We start from the raw sequence: 21,444 nt of genomic DNA on the forward strand, positions 1-21,444 counted from the left end.
AATTCCAAAAACGATAAAATAAGTGAAAAGGGAATGGCAGGGAGGGAAGGAGACCTTTGGGACTTTCTCCTGCACAGGAGGCTGAAAGGGAGGACGTGTCCTGGAAAAGGAGAACGACGTGTCTGGTCACCTTGGTCCAGGGAGAATTCCAAAAAGGTCCTCCATTTGGAGCAGGACTAAGAAGCATGAATGTACAGTTCTATAAGAGTGCCTTTGGCTTTTATTCGGTCAGATTCTCCATCCTGGGGGAGCCCCTGTCCTCCTTCGCAATGAGGACCCCTGCTCCCCCTGTTTCAGCCGGCCACGCCTGCCTTTGAGTCTCCCTGAGTGACAGCTGTCAAAGAGTGGACCTACCAGGGCTACGGATGGCTGGCTTTGCTTTCCAAGAAGCGGCCTGGGCTCCCTCCGCCCCCCCCCCCCTGCAAAGGGGGCTAAAGATAGACCCAGGGACTGGCCCTTTAAATAGCCCCGGCTGCTCTGGCTCAGGCCACCCTGACATCGCCCGGCGTCGGAGGGGCTCCAATAATAAACGGGGCCGGCAGAGAGCGGAGCTCCCAGTCCAGGCGAAAAAGGGAGGAGGAAGAAGAGGAGGAGGAGGAGGAAGAGGAGCCGGAGGAGGAGTTTGGGAGGCCTTGGGTTTGGGATATTCAGCCCCTGGAGCAAGTGGCTCTCTCTCCTCTTGGATCTCTAGCCTAGGGAGCACCGGGACCAAGGCAGCAGTAGCAGCAGCAGCAGCAGCAGCTCATCCCTCCGCCTTTGAACCTGGTAAGTCCCGCTACTGACTCCCAGCTCCTAGGTAAAGAGATCGGCACCCCTGGAGGCTTTTCTGGCTCCACTCTGGGCCCCACAACAAACTCCAACTCCCAGGATTCCATAGCCTTGAGCCACGATACTTAAAGCGGGGCCAAACAGGGATAGTTCTCCAGTGTCGATGTAGCCGGTGTTTGTGTTTTAAGTTGTCCAAACTGCGAGGAAAGGGATGGAAAGTCTAGCTGGCAGCGCCCAAGGAAAAGCGGCTGCAGGGCGGAGGGAGGGTCGAGGTCTCTTCTTTGGGAGCCACGGCCGTGGAAGCGGTATCAAAGTGGGTTGCTTCTGCAGTCAGGATGACACCGCTTTAACGGGAGGAGTTCAACCCAAGGGTGTCTCTGTCTGTGTGTTTTATGGAGGCGAGGTACTCTTCCTTTCGAGGCGTACTATTTGCCCTGGCGGTACGGAGCAGCCTCTAGGTGACCCTGGACAAGTCACACTCTCTCAGCCTCAGAGGAGGCCAAGGGCAAAGCCCCCTCTGAAGCAGCTTGCCAAGAAAAAAACCCAGGGCAGGGTCGCCTTGTCCGACTGATGGCGACTCTAAGACAACTCTATCCTGGGGTTGCCCTTGCCTTCCCTGAGGAGGCTGAGAGGGTGTGACTTGCTCATTCCTGGTCTCTAGAGTCCAGCACTCAAACTACTCCGCCACACTCTCTCCCTCAGCTTCGCCTTCGGGTCGGAAACGAAGCCCCCCTCTCTGTGCTCCCGCTTTTCTCACGTAGCATGGGTGGGAAGCCCTTCCTCGGGCGGGGTGGCTGGGCTCGGTCCTCCTTTTCCCGGACCTGCCCTGCATCCAACCTCCTCTCCGGAGGAATTCCCAAATGTCCTCCATTTGAAGTGCCTTTGGAGCTTTTTTCTTGGGCCATGCCCCCCATTGCTTCTCGAACACCCTCCATTTGGAGGTGGGGGCACCTGGCCACCCTGCCTTTCCCTCAGGGAGGGGGCCGCCCTCCTCGTCCTCGGCAGCCTCCACTGAGTCCCCCAGAGAAGAGCCCCCTCCTCCTCCAGCTGCAGCGCCCTTTCCCTCCGGGGGGGGAGGGGAGTCTGGAGACTAGGCGCCTGGGCGCCAGACCCACCCGCTTGGGCTCGGGGCCGCCGTCAGTCGGGGCGTCTCGCGTGGCGAACCCTTCTTTGAGTTAGTTCGTTAAATTCTTTGGGGTTCCCGCCCTTTTCGCCGGCCTGGAGTCGCAGTCCTCCTTGGGGTCCGGTCCTGCCTAGACTTTGCGAAGTTTCCCTTTGGCGGAGCAGTGAGTCTGGGCCACAATAAGGGAGAAGAGGTGGAGGGAAGCGGAGAGAGAGGAAGGGCGCGTGCTGGGTGGATATGGGGTCTGTGAAGCTGCTCAGGGGCATGGATTTGGAGGACCTGAGTGGAGGACAGGGAGCCTTGGAGGAGATGGCTCCTCATCCCCAGGGTCGCCGTGAGTCCGGGTGAACTCGGACCATAACAAGGAGTAGTGGCGCCCTCTTCTTAGGGCTAGCTGCTGGTGGCTTCCTCCCTCCAAACCTCTTTAGGGCACCTCTGAGAAAACACCCCCTTTGCCTCCCTTAATGTCTTCCTTTTAGGGGCTATATAAGACCCTGTGGCAGCTCTCCTTCGCCGCCTCCTTGCGCTCTGTTCTCTCTCTCTCTGAGCAGTTGATTTATTTACGGTATTTATGGCCCGCTCTTCAGCCCTCAAGGCTCTCATCCCAGCAGCTTGCAGATCGTTATTCAGACGGTTCCCAGCTACCCTCAGGGCGGCTCACAATCTAAAAAGACAGGGCACTAAAGGGGAAGGGAATGGCGGTGGGGAAGGGACCCTCTTCTGGGAGGCGGTGCGGGGAGGAAAAGGGGGGACGTCGCCTGAGGCGAGAGCCCAAGAAGGCCGAGCAGATAGACTATAAGGAGGGACAGGGCACCAGGAAAATGGAAGCTCAAAACATTGAACTAGAGATGCATGCTGCTCTGCCCTGCCCAAAATGGAGGGGTTTAAAATTCCTCCTGAGTAGAAGGTGGAAATGGAGGACGCCTGGTGACTCTGGCCACAAGGAATCCGAAAGCCCCGCTTCTCTCTCTCTCTCTCTTTCTTTCTTTCTCCAGCCTTTGGTCCTCCGCTGGGGCTTCGCTCCGAGGAGGAAAGGCAACTGATTATTCCAGGCTTTGCTGGGGCTGATATAATTAGAAACGGCTTGAAACATTTTAGCAGCACGTAGCTCTTTCCCCCTTTCCTCCTCCTCCTCCTCCTCCACCGCCCCCTTCTCTCCCGCCCTCTGGAGCCCCGTCCGGCCTCCTCACAGTTTGGAGGCCCTCTTGATTTGTCTGGAGTGCTTATGCCCCGCTCTTCAGCCACAAAAGGCTCTCAGAGCGCTTACAAAATGGTTAATTAGACATTTCCCTGCTGCTCTCAGGCATCCAGTCTAAAAAGACAAGCCACACAAGGAGAAGGGAATGGCGGTGGGGAAGGAAGGGGGGAAAGTTGTTGCGTGCCTTCAAGGCGTTTCCGACTTACAGCGACCCTGTTCTCTTGGTAGGATTCAAAGCTAGCCATATCAGTCTGTAGAATCAGTACATAGAGAGACCTTGCAGCACCTTTGAGACTCACTGAAAGAAAGAAGTTGGCAGCAGGAGCTTCCCTAGACTAAAGTCTACTTCCTCAGATGCATATTATTAGTAGTAGTTGTAGTAGTATTAGTACAATTCAAAGATATATAGACGTGTTAGTCTGTAGAATCAGTACGTAGAGAGATCTTGTAGCACCTCTGAGACTCACTGAAATAAATTGGCGGCATGAGCTTCCTTAGACTAAAGTCTACTCCTTCAGATGTATCCTGTTTTCTTGGCAAGTTGCTTCCAGGAGCTTGCCATTGCCATCCTCTGAGGCTGAGAGAGTGTGACTTGCCTAAGGTCACCTAGTGAGTTTGCTTTCCGAGCAGGGATTCAAACCCTGGTCGCCAGAGTCATCGCCCAAAGCTCAAACCGTGGCTCCCAAATATATGATTATATTATATTTAGCGTTATTTATTTATTGGTTAAATTGGGAGGGTGTGTGTGTGTGTGTGTGTGTATATATATATATATATATATATATATCTTGGACCTTTTTCCACTTTGTTATAAAGCCAACCCTCCTCTCTCTCTCTTTGGTTTTGGTTGTTTCCCGCAGTGTTGGCAACATCTACTCTTGTGATGGGTCAGAATTTCTGGGACTTTTCTGTGTGCCACTCCCCAGACTGGTTCTACTTGAAGGTACACAACAATGTTGTTATTGTTGTGTATCTTCTAAGTCCTTTCCCACTTATGGCAACCCTATAACTGACTCCTTTCTCTCCAGGGACCACCCCTACCCCCGCTTTTTATGTGCACATTTCTCTGTATGTGTCCGGAGAGATTTGTCTTCTTCTTCAGCCATAACGGCTGGCTGGAGAGGCGGGTAGTTTAATGGACTCCAAATGTTGATGATATTCACAGAAGGAGAATGGTGGCTTTGTGGCCTAACGGTTTCCACTCCCCGCCTCACAACTCCCTTGAGTCCCATGGAGGGCTGGTCTGAGCTGGCGGCTCTGTTTTTCTACTTTGAGTCTTACTAACTTTTAACTCAAAGTTCCTTTCTTGAGCACACCTCTGAATGACCAATACAAGTTTTAAAAATTGCTCATTACTTGTTTCAGAACAGAGAGTCTCCCCCCCCTCCTCAAATGGAAACTTTGAGGAATGTGATGGCATTTGAGTTTCCTCCATATTCCAGGAAACATCATAAACTTTCCAAATTTGGGCGGGTGAGGAATAAAATCCCATTCCAGGAAGGGAAGTAAGGAAAGGTGCAGTATTTTAGGGAGTGGGAAGGTATGGGATTTTGCATTCATTTTGTGAAAAATCATAAACTCTGCACTGAGCATGCCCCACCTTCCTGGGCTGGGTCTATTTCAAACCTGTCAAATTGGTAGGAATCCTTCAAAATCTCCCCCATCCAATTGATCATCTAACAGTTAAGAAGCAAAAAACCCTTTCCATTCCCTTCCCTACATGGTTTCAATCCTCTTTGCGTTTATAAAGTGAAGGTACAGTATAATTTGGTGGTTTTCCTTAGTCTCTGAACCATTTGGTTTTTGTTTATTCTGTCTCAGAGGCACCCTCTACTGTTCACCTCTGAAGGATAGGCTTGTTGTCTTGTCTGTGTTCACACCGGGTGGGCTTGCACCAGTAACAGAATCACTCTCCCTTTGCTTAAAGATGCTTTCTCACTTCTTCTCCTTCTAGATCAATCCAACACTTCTGCCAAAATGCTCCTGTTATTGTTGGTAATCATTGTGCTCCATGTTGCAGTGCTTGTCCTTCTCTTTGTTTCTACAATTGTCAGCGTAAGTACAAATGGCATTCTCATGCTTGTTTTCCCTTCTCCCAGACTGCTCCCAGGGTTTAGGTAGCATGGAAACTGGCCCGAATGCTCCTCAGATTGCAGGGGAAATTATGTGCAGATATAGGAGCTTGCCTCCAGGTAATGTTCTTAAGGCTGCAGTCTCTTCCTGCTGATTTGGTATTAAATCTCATTGGTTTCAGTGGAAATCTTAAACAAGTTCAGAATTAAGGTGTCTTGCTTAGTAAGGAATTGATCAGATATAAGCCTAATTTGTTTTTAAGAAAAAGAAGGGGGGAATTGCAGTCAAAATAGCTTTATTGTCAGTTAGGTAATTGATCAAAGACTGTTCTGTTGTTTTTCTCCCAGATACCTCTTCTTTCTTTTTAGTTGCAAATAAAATGGTAAAACTATAATTTTTTGGCACAAAATTTTTATTAGTTAGCATCATAACTGTGTGCTCCCTTTGGGAAAGGAGTCTTATCTATGTATATAGATGCTTAGAAAGCCCTTTAAAGAAAAGAGATTCCACCTCAACATTAGGAGGAACTTCCTGACAGTAAGGGCTGTTCGACTGTGGAACAAACTCCCTCAATGGAGAGTGATGGAGTCTCCTTCCCTGGAGGTCTTTAAACAGAGGCTGGATGGCCATCTGTTGGGGATGCTTGATTGAGATTTCCTGCATGGCAGGGGGTTGGATTGGATGGCCCTTAGCATGTCTTCCAACTCTATGATTTTAAGTATTTGTAAACTGTTGATTGATTCATTTAATGCCTTAATGGATCATGAAACTAAGTCACTTACATGAAAACCTGTCCTAAGGTAGAAATAGATCTATGTAGTGAAAAGTTTCCCTTGGTGCTTAGTTTCTGTGGGGATCTGGGCCTTCCCTCCTCTCACAATACTGTCCTTCTCTTTCAGCAATGGCTCATTGGGACTGGGCACATGACAGACCTTTGGCAGAATTGCACTACACTGGGGTCCCCAAGTTCATTTCATTGCTTCCCATCATCCACAAATGGTGAGAATTCCAATTACAGCGGTTCTGTCTTATCTTGTTATTTTTCATGATACCCTGAAAAATCCTTTTTGTCACCCTTCTTTCTTTCACTTTGATACCTGGAGACTGATGTGATTAAAAAACTAGTTCTACTGACTCTTTCCAAGTATAGTTTGCATTTGTTATAACTGAATACCTTCAAATCCTTTTCAAACCTATGACAACACTAAGATGAACTTATATGGTTTTCTGGGCAAGATTTGTTCAGAGGATGTTTTCCATTTCCTTCCTCTGAAGCTGAGGGAGTGTGACTTGCCCAAGCTTACCCATTGGGTTTTTTTGGCTGAGCAGAGATTTGAACTCTGGTCTCCCAGTCCAGCAATCAAAGCACTATATCATGCTGGCTCCATAGCTTGCAAATAACCCCCCAACTTTGACCCGTCAATATGTGCACCTTGTAGCATTCCTCTCACTGGTAAACATATACTGCTCAGAGGTCCTTTGCATTTTTCAACATCTGGCCAGACCCTGCAGCAGACCTAGTTACTTGATTTGCACCGTGTGGGCCTGGAGGCTTTCCTGGTAGAAGGCATTAAATGGTATATTCTCTTCCCACTTGTCAAAATAAATGGTTGCATTATACATGAATGGAGTGGTTAATTCAGAAATGCTGCTTGAGACACGAATTTGTATCTGGTGTGCTCTAGCTGCCTTCTTCTGCCTTGCCTCTCTAGCCACTGACTGCTTTGACATACACTTGAATTTTTTTTAAACTGTTAGGACATTCTGTACTCGGTTACTGTGTTTTGAAACTTGACAGCAGAAGAAGGAATGTAGTACCTTCATGGTCAAGATATTTCTAGTGCTATAAAGGGCAAATGATTTTATTGAGCCAGAATATTCTATAGGATGGATCACAGATGGTGTCTTGCAGAATACTGAATGAGAATATACACAAGGTTCCAGTCCTGTGTACCTTTACTCACAGTTTCAATTATTGCCACCAACATCTGGAGGCTAGAGGTTGGAGAGTGCTGCCAGCATCTTGTTTTGACAAGACAGTACCAATATATTTACTTCATGTGGAATGTTTCTATAACTTCATCTTCTGTATTTTTAGAAGGGTTTGCCAGTTTATCATTGAATGTTACTAAATATGTTTTGCATCCATGGAATAAAAGGCCACTGTTGGCTCAAAAGACAGAGAGGAAATGATAGAAATAAAGTAGTTTTCTCGATGGAAGGAGAGGAAATCTTGCTCAATGGAAAGAGCCTTCCCTGTGCCCCCTTTTGCTTTTTAAATTATATTTATTTACTGTAATTCATAAGATTAAAGAGATGTTAATAGTGAGGTAACCACCACATCTTTAGAAGATTGTAACAATTCATGTTGGTAAAATTCCCTGAAAGGGGTTAAGAATCTCTTAACACCAGTTGGCAGGGCAAATGCACAGCACCTTGGATTCAGTGTGTGACATTTTGCACCAGTACTGGATTTGGTCAAGCTAATTAAAATATCATCAAGCTAGAGAATGTACAAAAAGAGCAAGTAAAATTCTGAGCAGGGGATGGATTCCATATGGAGCAGATTTGTACATAAGTATGTGTTTAGATTTCCAAAACAGCCTACAGGTAGTGCCTGATAAACATTTATAGGTTAAGGAAGATGTTGCTGCCTCGAAAAAAAATGGTACTAGGTTCAGAAATTTTGTGGACTGGTAATGTGCCAGCACCATCTTCTGCACCTAATGTCATCAGAGAAGCCATATGGCATTCACACAGCCCTGCATTCCAGCATCTCTTTAGCATACTTTGCCTAATGACAGGGCCAGCTTTGGTAGACTTTCTATTAAGCTTCACTAAAACTTGGATTCCTCCAGTATAACTTACAATATCCCTTGCCACACAGTGCTGTGATATCTTCCAGTATTGATTGCTGGACTATACAAATTGACGGAGGATACAAATTGAAGAGGGAGCAAGCTTGTTTTCTGCTGCTCTAGAGAACAGGACCCGGAACAATGGATGCAAACTACAGGAAAAGAGATTCCACCTGAACATTAGGAGGAACTTCCTGACAGTAAGGGCTGTTCGACAGTGGAATGCACTTCCTCGGAAGGTGATAGAGTCTCCTTCCTTGGAGGTCTTTAAACAGAGGCTGGATGGCCATCTGTCAGGGATGCTTTGATTTGGATTTCCTGCATGGCAGGGGGTTGGACTGGATGGCCCTAGTGGTCTCTTCCAACTCTACGATTCTATGATTCTATGATTCTATGATAAATTTATTGATTCCTGTTAGCTATGTCAGAGGTCATGCCATAAATTGTTTCAACATATCCTCACTCACTTGAAGTTCATATTCAAGGCTCCGGTTAGACTGAAATGGGAACCCTGAAGTGCCTGTTGACATGCTGAAGCAGTTCAGGTCTCTTGCAATGAAGTGAGATAGTAGTTTTGGGAGGAGGAAGATAAGGGAAGGGGAAACAAGATTGAGTGCTAGATTTGGGGTTAGCTGATCATTTTATAGCTATGTTGTGCCAGGTGGTTCTAGAAAATGAAAAAAGGGAAAATATGTCCTCCATTTTGTTTCCTTCTGAAATATCTCAGTGGACTTCAAGAAGGGAGCATCTTAATGTAACTTGTACTGTTAAAACAGTTTAAAGAATTTATTCTGTTTAAACAGCATAATGTTTTAATTTGAATTGTTAAATTTTGCAGTGGTTTATACCCATGTATAGATGATGTTCAAATTATTTTTATTGTTTTAATATTTTTATTCTCTTTTCTTTTAAATGGTTCCAAATGGTTTTATTATAAACTGCCTAGAGATCTTACAATATGGGACAGCACAGAAATATTGTCAAAAACAAATGAACCAGCTAATCATCCATACTAAATATTTATGTGAAATTATTGGGCTCTAGATAGCTTCTTGTTTCTCCCTGTTGTCTGTCTCTGTAGTACATCCTTCCTGGAAATGGACAGATCCTTGTCAGACCATTTATTTGTTTTTGAATTTTAAAATGTACATTTCATTTATAACTTGCATATAGACAGAAGAATGTGTAGACAGTATTATCTTACTTTCGAGCATTCTTGTTTTCTTGAGTGGTGTAAGAAAGTTGTTTCATACATTGTTCCTGTCTGTTTTCAGAATTAGAATGTGCAAGATTAACCCTCAAAGAAAAGACTGTGCTTTTCTGAAACATGTTGAACATAAATAAAATTTCCCCAGTTGCGAACTAGTTTCTTTCAGCTTTCTTTCCCATTTTGCTTCCAGACTGATTGGCATGAGATCACATGAGTTCATTGCTATTTTGGCCATGATGGCTAAGAGTGGAATTCTTTAGTTTGTGGGTAGTATACATGCAAATATCAGGTGCCTGGGACAAGCAACAGGGGATAACTGTCTCCATCAAGACCTGCCTATACATTTTCTGAAGGTATCTGGCTGGCTAATGCTGACCACAGGCCTAGACAAACATTTGGTCTGATTCAGGAAGACTCTTGTTAAGCACTTGTATAACTTAAAATTGCACAGTGCAAGGTGAAAGCATAGCTGTAAGTTAGAACCTTACATCTAGATGAGACAGGCTTACAGCTGAAAATAATGTATTGCCCATGAAAGGAGGAAGAAACAAAAACATCCAAGGAATGACCCACACCAAAGTATTTTCAATTTGCTCTTTACAAATGCTCACTGACTTCAGGTAGTTCTTCTGTCAACAGTCATGTGCCCCACCCAAATCACTGTTCTTACATTTTTTGGTAGCTGTGGTAACTGGCTTAGATGAATCTCTTGGTTATTCATGGAGAAAATGTTTCAGAGGGAGTCCTTCTGTTTTGTTTCTAGGGTGTACCAAAGAAGACACAGATTTTGGGGGTGGGTGAGGGGGTGTCTATGGTCATAAGGAGGGGAGCTAAGCCATATCTGGGGCCACAAACTGGATCAAGGGAGCAAAACAGTTGTGTGCAAGTGGCCTTCCTACACCCTTACAAACTATTATCAGTAGATAACAAGAGCATACTTAAAGTACATGGCATATCACTGTAATAAACCTATTGTCAGCTGTCATCCACCTTTCTGCTAAGTTTAGTTAGTGCCTTGGGGGTGTTGTTAAAGAAATAAAACCAAGCACACATTGATATCATAGGCATTGTCACCTCCGCTTGCTCATATTTCTAAGATACTGTAATGTCTCTAAGGTTTTCACTTGATTATAACATTCCTTTCTCCATCATAACTACACTGAAAATGGAATCCCACCTGCCAAAACTAGCACCTTCACTGAATAACCTCATGTTGAGTCACAATGAGATTTAAGCCCTAAGGCATTTCCTTTGGTATGTTGCATGGATGATGTGGCCCACTGTTTTATGCCCTTCAGATATATTCAAAGGTATTACTGAAACTAGAATTGAAGGCTCTGTGCCCTTATGATTATTCATATTTTCAAAAATCCACCAAAACATTCAATGTGAAACTAATGTCTTGAAAATAAATCAATTCAATGTTTAAGAATTTGGAAGTATATTTAGTGCAATTAAGAAACCAGTGATATGCCCCTTACATAATGAACAAAAGTTGGCAAGTTCTGGTTTAAAGAATGAGCAGGAAGTAAACTGCTGCAGGTAGTGACAGTGGTCAACTGGTGAAAGTTGGAGATCCATAAAACTGTGTCTTAGAGTCTCATTATGACCAAATAGGGCTGCACAACTGTACTAAATACAGGGGACATAGTAGGGATTAAATTCTAAGTCAGTACAGTACATACACGATTATGTTGTAAAGGTAGAAAAGTACTGAGTTAGTTTTCAAGTGTCATAGAACTTTTTCTTCAGCTGGCTTTTTACAGTGTCAAGAAAAAGACATAGGTCTAATCTGCAGTGCAGAAATAATGCAGTTTGACACTGCTTTAACTATTGTGGCTTCATCCTGTGAAATCCTGAGATTTGTAGTTTGTTGTAGCAACAGAGCTCTCAGATAGAGAAGGCTAAATATCTCACAGAATTACAAATCCCAGAATTCCACAGGATTGAGCTATGGCAGTTAAAGTGGTATCAAACTGCTTTAGACTACAGTGGAAGCTCCAGAGAGGCTTCAGGTAATGAATGATTCAGGATGCTCTTTGCAGACTTTGAGAAGGTCAGACTAGGTGTAATGCCCATTCACATGAATATAGTATTTCTCCTGAGGTGTTGATTTGATGGGGTGGCTCTGTAACATTTTCTTGTTTTATCCAAAGCACCAAGGGTGCAGTACACGCTGCCCAAATGTGCTGTGCTCCCGGCGATACTAGCCGCACACTCCCTAACCCTAATATATGTGGACAGCGCCATCGTTATGCGGCACCATCCACACAGGGTGCGTGATGATGACATCACACACGCTGCATCCAAATGGAGCGGCATGTGTGTGCCGTCTCCGTGCCACCTCAGGCTGCTTACGGCAGCCTAGCGGAGGCGCGGAAAGGAGCTCCAAAATAGAGCTCCTTTTGGGCCTTCACATTGTTGGCGCGGCAACCAAATGTCTGCGCCAGCGATGCAGAGGAGAAAGGGGCCACGGCGGCCACCCCTTTCTCCTCTGTAGGGCCGGTGGTGTCCGGGGGCATGAAGCCCAAAGGACACCCCTTTTTCAGGCCAAAGAAAAGCGGCATTTTGGCCTGGAAAAACGCCGGGTTGGGGATGCAGGGCTGCTGGTGAGGTGTCCCAATCCAGCAGAAAAAGGAGCAGCTACAGGGATACATGTGGGATGTATCGGCGCTACCATTTGTCACAGTGAGGTGGACGTGGGGCTCAGTGGTGAGAAGGGAACAGTTCCAAGGCAGATGTGTGTTCCAAGGCAGTGGTGACTGCCATGTCAGTGGGGTAGTGTTTTAGTTGGAACATTAAAAGGGGCTGTCCAAGGTGCTAAACATATCTTGGGGATAAGATTTAGCACCTTTGGTTCAGACATGAACTCAGGGTAGATTCACTGCCTCACTGACATAGAAGCCCCATCTTCCACTGATTCCAAAAGCAGCTTGCCCTGCAAAACCCCATCCCCTGAGCTAGTTTGTTGTAGTTAGCAGTAGCGGAGGATGCTGTACCATCAACCATTGTAATGTGTAAGATTCAGATGCCACTCTAGTCGTCTGGAGGATATCTGGTCCTTCACCTGAGGCAGCAAAAGGTCCTTGAGTCAACCTCAGTGTACTGCCTTCTTAAGACTGCCCTCTCTGAGCCATGTTTTGCCCCATGGAAAGAGCTTATTTTATCTCTAAGAAAGTGAAAAAATTATTTGGAGGAGGTTCTTTTAATGTGAGAAATTATCTCTGAGTAAGAGATAAATGCCTTGCCTTTCACAGTGCCAATATCCATTGAAGCTTCTTATAGCTGTACTTCAAGACAAAATAGCCCTCCTTAGTGGAAATTCATTCTTGTAGCTGAAATTGTGTGTGATTTGATCCTCAGTTAGTCTGTCCTCAGCATAGTAAAAGATCTTGAATTACACCAAAATATGTTGGGATGAGCCAGCAATCAGACATTGCATTTTCATACACAGAATACTTTTTGTAAGATTTTTAAAGTTAATGAGTTGTCGAAAGGTTGAATTTTTCCATTTTTGGAAGTGAATGCATTTTAAACTATTAAATAATTGCTTCTTTCTGGTGTAGTGGAAACGGAAGACACAGTACGTTAGGAAAGAAATCTTCATAAACTAAATTTGATAGGAATGTTTATGGTTGAATGAATGAATGAATGAATGAATTAACCCATTAAGATTTCATTGCAAAGCTGCTATTGTCACTTCACCTTGGTCTAAATGCCTATGGGTCTGTTCCAAAAGAGGGCTAAGCTTGGTGGTGGATTAAAAATAGCAGCCTTGTATCTTTGAAAGAGGTAGATTTGCAGTCATGCAGTGGTGGGTCATCTTTCTCTTTTCTAGTTACATTTTAGAGTAAACATCCTGTGTCATAGGGCAGTGGCATCATGGGGGGGGGGTATGGTGAGGGGTGTCAACTGCATTGGATGAGACCCCAGAGGATGGGCGACACCTGGTTGGTCTCTCCTCCCCCTTCGGTGCAGGAGGGATGAATATATCCTCTGCACCAGGTAACATGGCAACTAGTGACACCACTAGTATAGGGTAGTTACTGGTGGCATGGGCTTACTGCACGCTCTGGGAAGAATACCCTGCCCTTGTACAATAAAGGAAGCCTTGTGACAAAATTGGTGGGATTTCCCATTCAGCATCAGTTATAAACTAAAGCCCAGAAACTATTCTTGATCATTTTTGTTTACTGTATAGCCTGTTTTTCTCCCAGAGTAAGACTGGAAGTGGCTTTGCAATTGGGGTTCAGTCAGAATGGCATATGTGTGGGAGAGACGTTTGCCCAGCCACAAGACAGAGTGAAAGTGGACACTTCAGGTGGCAAATACTAAGAGGTGACAGCAAGGAATTGAAGGAGATTGCTGTGGGGTGCAATTTCTGTTGTGTGTTCTCAAAGTTAGCTTTTGCTGCTGAGTGTCTTAAAGGATGCTGTTTCACTGCTAGTGTAAAATAAAGATTAGTCAGAAAGTTCAATTAGCTTTTTGGACATGGAGTGGGAAGGGGGTTCCATCTGTGGTCATAACAGGACTTGGGGTATTGCAGTGCATTCAGTTCCTTGGAACTAGTTGATGCTCCATCCAAGATGACAGGTAGGAACCAGTCTTGGATAGTGGGGCAAGGCTGTTACCTAGGACAATTTGGGGCCACAGCTGATTACCTTTTTAATTCATGTATATACATGTGTATCTCAATTCTCCTCTTGGTTCATTGTCTGTGTAAAAGTACTTTGTATTATCTGTATAAAGCATAGCTGGAAACATTTTTCTAGTGTATCCTGCCTTTATAGAGTCTTTGGCTCCAGAGATGGAGACTCAAAGTATGGAGGTGGCCAGCAGATACTGTATATACTCATATATAAGTCTAGAAATTGTAGTAAAAAATTTGACCCCAAAAACCTAGGTTGATTTATCCACAGGTCAGTTTAAGTATTGTACATTAATTCTTATTTTAAAAGGAACCTTTCTTTTCTCTGGGCAGAGTGGTAAAAGGTGAAGGCTTAATTCATTCCAGGGGAACCTAAAAGAAGCACCGACCCCCTCTACTCTTTCCATTGCAGTATGGGACATATCAAAATCCATAATTTTGGCCCCCAAACCTGTCTTCGACTTGTACATGAGGAGGCCTATAGTTGAGTATATATGGTAGCTACTTTTACACTATAGTATAGTATATGGTAACTACTTGTACACTGTCTCTAGCCATTAAAAATTAGATCAATTAGATCAATCAAAAATTATCAATTAATGGCAACATATTCTAGATCTATAATTTATATAATCAGTAATAATCTCCTGTGTAGTAACCCAATCTGATAATTTAATTTAATGTAAATTATAGTATCTTTTATGTAACCTTTCTATTTTATATGACTTTAAGTTATATGTAACTTTTCTATTTTATATGATTTTAAGTTATAGCATGTCTCGACGGGTCTATTGACAGTAAATAAAGATTGCTTGACTAATTATGTACTATAATTTTTTAAAAAAATCCTAAGACTGGTTTATGAAAGAATTCAAGATAACGGATAAACGGAATAAATTAAATCTATTTGTTACTGGTAAGATTTTGGGTTCCAACATAGCCCAATTAGTTAATTGTTCACTAATTGAATCATGAGTGCCCCATGTGAGGCAGGTTCTGCTGTAAATTTCAGCAATAGGGAGTGCTGCAAAGTCCCTGGCTCCCCAATTCAAGGAAGAGGAAAGTCAGCTGCAAAATGGGTGTGTGCAAACAATGCTCTCTTGTGACTCTCTGCTGGCCCCTAGTGGTATCAGCTCAGTATGTAAGGGCTTGCATATGAGGAGCGTAACAATACAGCAGATTTACATGTTGGTATTTATGCCCTTAATCAGCATTTGATGGCATTAGTTTAGATACTGGCTGTAAATGCTGGGGTAGGCAAGCCATTTCATAGTTACTCATGCGTTGAAGAATTTGGCTGTGCTTGTGTTTCAAATAAAAGATAGTCTTTTTAATGACCATCCTTGTGAATGGCAGAGCCTGTTTGCACAGCAGGAAAAGGTTGAGGAATGGTTGCTTTTAGCAGTGAAACATATAAAGTCCACACTTCAAAAATTTATAGAAAAAGTACATACCTTATCTCAGAAGAAAACTGCCATGGAATATTTAGTTATTTTGTTCTGGATAAGTAACTTCTTTACAGATAGAGCTGGACTGAAGCAGAAAGAAATGTTAAGAAATGTATTAGAGGTCCTCACCTCTTCCTGGCCTATAAATCATGCCTTTACATCTGCCAGATTTCATACACTGAAGGCAGCCCACCCAGACTTTCCTTCTTTTCAGCTTCTCTATCCTTCCTGTGAGATCATTTTTCATCAGAGCTAAGAAAAGTTGCTTTCGGCATACCACTCTCTGAATGCCCCAGCCAGCATGGCCACATGAAGGATTCTAGAAGGTATAGATGAAAAATGTAATTTTATGAGCTTAGTTTTGGTTATAGGATTCTGCTCTTCATATTTGTAAAATGCATCAGTATTCCTAGTTGTATATCACCCATTTTTACACTGACAATGAATGTTTTACTTTTGAGCTGTGGAGAGCCTGTGCAGAAGCTGTGTGTTCTGATTCTTGTGGTTCCATCAGGTGCTCTTAGCTGCAGAAGTTACCTGATAAGTTTCTGAAGTGAACATGTTTTTTGTGTCTGTGTTGCATCTCAGACTCCGCACCATGGAGATCTGGTGCACACTCTTGTTGTTAGCTTTTAAGCACAATGTGAGTATCTGTTCTGTTTGTTCAGCTAATAAATCAAAGCCATTTTATTTGTGGGTGTATGATTTGCATTGCTGATTGGATTGTCTGCTTGCCACAGTTCAAATATTGCTTTCTAATTTTTATTTGCTATTTAGTTTTTAAGATACAGATATGTTTTGGTATTATCTGAAACTGGTTTAAAAGGCTTGTGCATACTGCTGCTGCCTCCTCCACCTTACTGTCTCCTTCTAATGGACTACATGGAAATAGGTCATGGGTTCAGTGGGGTTGCAAGCCTTGTAGGCTAAATGTATATAATTGTAGTCCAAATGGAATAAGTGCAAGGAACAAAAGAAGCACACGTTAGGATGCACCCAAAAACTGCATCACACCTTGAATTAATGTGTGTAATGATTAATTCAGCCCTGTTCATATATATTTTTGCTAGTGGAACATTCTCTCTGGAAGAAATGGGCAATCTGTTCAGCACTAAACATTTAATTTTTAAAAATGCATTTTTTTTAGGTTGAAGAGATTACAGGGCTAATGACCTGATCCTCAACATGCCTATTTGAAAGCAAGTTGCCCTCTGTTAAATACGGTGTATCCCCCAGGAAAGTGGGTGTAATATTACAGCCTAATTTACATGATTTCATTTTCCTGATGTGGAAGATGTTAACTTCTGTTTAGCACAACAGTGCCACTAAATCTAGAATGACTGCCTTCTGATTTGAATCAGATGTAGTATAAGCACTTGACGTCACCATTTTAATATGAGAACTTAGAAGTCCACCCAGCAAAAGTGGGCTTTATTTTAGTTGCCTCTTTGTTTTTCATACTTCAGAATCCTGACTCTCATACAGTGGCACTTCTTGCTGCCACCATCAAACTTATCATACAATGAACATAGAAAATACACTAAGCATTGGGATTTTAATAAAAGCCACAGTATTGTAAGTCTTAAACTACGACATGTTTTCTGTTCATGCTCTGTAAGTGAATAGGCTGCAATTAGACATTGTAACCCTTTACCCTGTACTCAACCCTAAGCGTTCTAGTGCATCGCTATCCACAGATTCCTTATCCATGGATTGAACCATCAACAGCTTGATAATATTTTTAAATAATATATAAAGTCCAAAAAGCAAATCTTGATTTTGGTGTTTTATATAAGGGACACCATTTTACTATGCCATTGTGTTTAATGGGACTTGAGCATCCACGGATTTTGGTATCCATGGGATATCCTGGAACCAAACCCCATTGGATACCAAGGGCCCACTGTATACCAAGATGATCTTATGACACTTAACATAAATCATAAACCTGCTAAGTCCTAGGCCAGGAGTGCACCACAGTGGGCTTCTGTTTGTTTTTGCACTGCAGTTCCCATAATCATTGGTGGTGCAGGCTATTGCTTATGGGAGTTGTCCATCCCTGCCATACGGTATTGAATGTAGGACCACATCTGCACTAGGGTACTACTCCACTGTGAAGTAGCACCCCTCTGCAGACCTGAAGCTGAAGAGACCTCCAGATGGGCCTGGGTTAAAGTGCAGAAGAGCCTCAAATGGTTGGATATGATTCAGGACACACAGTGCTGCAGGGCTGACACTGACTACAGAATAGGGTACAATGCAGTAAATTCTATGGAAATGCTTCTGCCTTTCAGTGACTCCTGTTCAGTGTAAGCGAATAAAGAACTGATGCTGTCTAAACTAAGGCAAGATCCTAATGCAAGGCTGGCTGCATTTCTAAGGACAATTGATTTGCTGTATTTCTAAGGACAATTGATTCTGCTCTTTTCCAAGAAGCTGCTGTAAATTGGGAACTGTTTTAAGTTTTAAGAGCCACTACTGGGAAGTGGTTGGTATTTCACCAGCCAGCTGCAACATTGGCATGAGTTGTAAGAATGCATTAATATCTCTTCCTCAGTTATGTTGCCTCTTTTGCTTCAGACTCCCATAGGTAGCTAATGTTCCTTAATGGTGCTTTTCATTCATAGGCTTTGTCCATGTAAAAATAAAATGAAATCTCAAACATCAACAGCATCATAATGGGGATGCAGGGAGATACTGAAGTGCTAGGAGCTTAGTGATGACATCTGCAGAAGAGCATGTGTGCAGTTCACTGGAGAGTTCAGACATATTTTCAGAACTAGTGATTAAAAAAAAAAAGGTTTGGCAAAGAAAATCCAGGACCTAACATGTCTTTTTGCATTGCCACCACTCAGCAAGCCTGCAGCAATCCAAACTACTTGCGACAAGAAATGGCTTGCCATCTTAAGAAATAGGCTATAGAAATCTACTGCCAAACACTTTTCAAGACTAACCTTACTGGGAAGAAAGCTCAGTGGAATACAGTAGGACTTGAATTTGAGTAAACACATTTCTCTCAATATGTTAGACTGCATGACAAGAACCCTTTATAACTTTCCTATATACCCATGTTAGTTGTGTTCCAGCTTGATTTAGGGCTTTTTTTGCAAGAAGTGTAGCTCAGTGGAGGTGGTTCAAGTCATTTCCAACTTACAGTTATCCTAAAGTGGACTTAACATGAGGTTTTCGTGGCTAGATTTGTTGGTGTGTGTGTGTGTGTGGGGGGGGTTGCCATTGCCTTCCTCTCAAGCTAAGGGATTGTGACTTGCCCAAGATCACCTAGTGAGTTTCCATGGCTGAGCGTAGATTTGATTCTTGGTCTCCAGGGTCCTAGTCCAACACCCAAATCACTACCCCATGCTGGCTGTAGCTGAGTCATAGTAAACATGTTTTTTAAACAGACTGGCTTGTCTCTGGCATCTCTGACAGGACAGGGAAATGTATTGTTTGAAACAGTACTGAGTTAGGTGGACCAAATGAAAATTAGTAAGTCAGATAAATTTCATTGATTCAGTGGCTCTATTCTAATTGGGACTAACAAGGATTTTGGGTGGTGGTTGCTAATGAAAATAGACAAACTTAATCCTGGTGAATTTGCCCATTGAAATGGATTCCTGAACAGGGCCATCCCTGCCAACCAAGGGTAGTTTTTTTGGATAATGACTCCTAGACTTCCCTAGCTCAGCAGATCTACAGTCAGGGAGATTTGAGGAATTGTAGTCTAAAAAGTAATTTCTCCAAGCTCTGAGCAGTCTTAATTCTGGATGTTCTCAGGTCGTAAGAAGCTCATTTCTAATGTTTCCATGAAGGGGAGAACCTTACAGAAAATACAAAAGTTCCAGTCTTCTCAAGATTTCAAACTATATGAAAAACCAGCTCATTTTAATTGGATTGATTGCAAATAACAGATCTCCTTCCTCTAACATTCAGTCCCACATTGGGAGAAAGGAGGAATATAAATCAAATAAATAAATAAATAAACTTCTTTCATTAGAATGTTTCTTTCAGTTTTTATTGCAAGGTCAGACAATAGGTAACAACATATTCAGAAACATCGGTTGAAATATAATGGGTTAAATTTTGCTTAAACTCCTAGACACCAAATGCTTAGTGCCACTTAACGCATAATTTGTTAAGTTTGTGTACTATGTAAACACGTGTCGAAATCTGAATGTATGAGAGAGACAAATGCATGTTTGAAATAAATACTCTGCCTTCAGTTTGACAAAAGCCAGGCATACATTCCAGCAATTTGTCAAGGTTCCCTGTAAAATATATACACCTTGAATAGACTTAAATAAAAACAGGTTTTTGTGTGTGTGTAGGAATAGATTTTAGGCTCTTTTGAGCTTTTCTCATGGAGTTAGCAAGCCTATGAACCTTCATTATTTGAATCAGCAAAGTACAGACAGCCAGAGCGGTTTGAATGTTGAACTAGAATCCTGGGAGACCAAGATGTGAATCCCTGCTGTGCTATGGAAACCCACTGGGTGACCTTGGAGAAGTCACACACTCTCAGCCTCAGAGGAATGCAATGGCAAGATCCCTCTGAACAAATCTTGCAAAAAAAACCTCCATGATAGGTTTACCTTAAGGTTGCTATACATTGGAATCAACTTGAAGGTACAAAGCAGCAGCAGCAGCAGCTCTACCACCACCATCACCAAGCATCTTCAGTATTGTAAGGAGAATGTTGTCTGGATTTCGGTGCAGATCTAGGGTTGAACCCTCATGGAACCTAGCTGGATGTAGTCTTCTTCAATACAGGTATGAATTCGTAGTTGTATTTACTTGGATGAACAGGCTGTATAGGAAGAAAGTTCCATCTCAAAGCTGTTGCTGTGTGCTTTCAAGTCATCTCCTAATTATCGCAACCCTATCATGGCATTTTCTTGACAAGTTTCTTCAGAGGCAAATATGGCATTTTCTTGGCAAGTTTCTTCAGAGGGGGGTTGCCATTGCCATTCTCTGAGGTTGAGAGAATGTAACTTGCCCAAAGTCACCCAATGAGTTGACATGGAGAACCAGCATTTGAACTCTGGTTTCTGAGTCTTGGTCAAACGCTCAAACTACTACACTACACTGGCTTTCAAACCTTTTAGGACTTAATATTTCAAACCAGCACTTAGAACTGTGCTGCTAACGTCTTGTTATAACATTAAATGTCATCAGACACTGATTGGTTGACAGCATAGGACTTATACATAGCTTCATGACCTACAGTTGATCTGCAATGGTTTCCAACTCCCACTTGTTTCACAAAACAACAAAAAGGCTCTCCTCCCTGAATCAGCCTCCCTATACTACAAAAGGTGGGTGTCTGTGCAGTTCATCCCAGCATTTGCCTCATGTCATGCAAGTAGGCAACTGGTCTGCCTCATGACATGCCACTTTGTATTTGGCTCTGCCCTCCAAGCCAGTATGTTGCACATGATTCAGGTTGGTGGGCCTTAGTGAAAAAACACAAAGTCAGGTCTTACAAGCCTGAGGTCTGGCCATGCCTGCCTTAAAAATAATTCTGCCTTTTACTAATTTAGCACTCTTAGGGGTTCTTGATTATAATAATAATTTAATAATAATAATTTGTTTTATTTATATACCGCTATTCCAAAGATCATAGCGGTGAACAGCAAGTAAGCTAATTAGCAAGTAAGCTAATTTGCCCCCAACAGTCTGGGTACTCATTTTAGTGACCTCGGAAGGATGCAAGCCTGAGTCGAGCTTGGGCCCTTTTGCTGGTCTTGAACTCACAACCTTGTGGTCTTGAGTGAATGGCTGCAGTACAGGCATTTAACCACTGCGCCACCACCATGGTAAACAGGGATGGTTTAGGAGAATTTGTAGCCTTCCATTCCAGATATTGGTCATATACTGTGGCATCAGGAAATGGCACAATAAGGGTGAGATGCCCTCCTCCCTTAGTCCTCACGTCTGGAACATATTTGTTTGGACTGAGTGCATTCTTACCAGTTAGAATCACTCCTCAATTAACTGATCAGAATGCCACAATTACAAGTACAAACACAGTTCTCATACTTTGGTTTGTCCTGCCAGACATTCGTCATGCAGACTTATCTCTGGAATTCGGGACTGAATCCCACTTGTGCATCAAAAGATT

The 21,444-nt window shown here is 43.1% G+C and overlaps 1 protein-coding gene across 2 annotated transcripts in view; it reads left to right on the top strand.

The window, feature by feature from the left end:
• The first annotated feature begins 516 nt into the window (after positions 1-516).
• Positions 517-21,444, top strand: part of PMP22 (peripheral myelin protein 22) — a 43,379-nt gene continuing 22,451 nt past the window's right edge. Inside the window, exons 1-3 of one of the 2 annotated variants that reach the window (XM_042452862.1) lie at positions 517-765; positions 5,044-5,144; positions 6,062-6,161. In XM_042452862.1, the coding sequence (XP_042308796.1) occupies positions 5,067-5,144; positions 6,062-6,161 (178 nt within the window). In that variant the 5' untranslated portion in view covers positions 517-765; positions 5,044-5,066. Of the gene's footprint in view, positions 766-1,870; positions 2,055-5,043; positions 5,145-6,061; positions 6,162-21,444 lie in introns of those variants that run through there. The other variant, XM_042452863.1, reaches the window with a different exon arrangement.

The sequence above is a fragment of the Sceloporus undulatus genome, chromosome 2 (genome assembly GCF_019175285.1).
Source record: "Sceloporus undulatus isolate JIND9_A2432 ecotype Alabama chromosome 2, SceUnd_v1.1, whole genome shotgun sequence".
NCBI lineage: Eukaryota > Metazoa > Chordata > Lepidosauria > Squamata > Phrynosomatidae > Sceloporus > Sceloporus undulatus.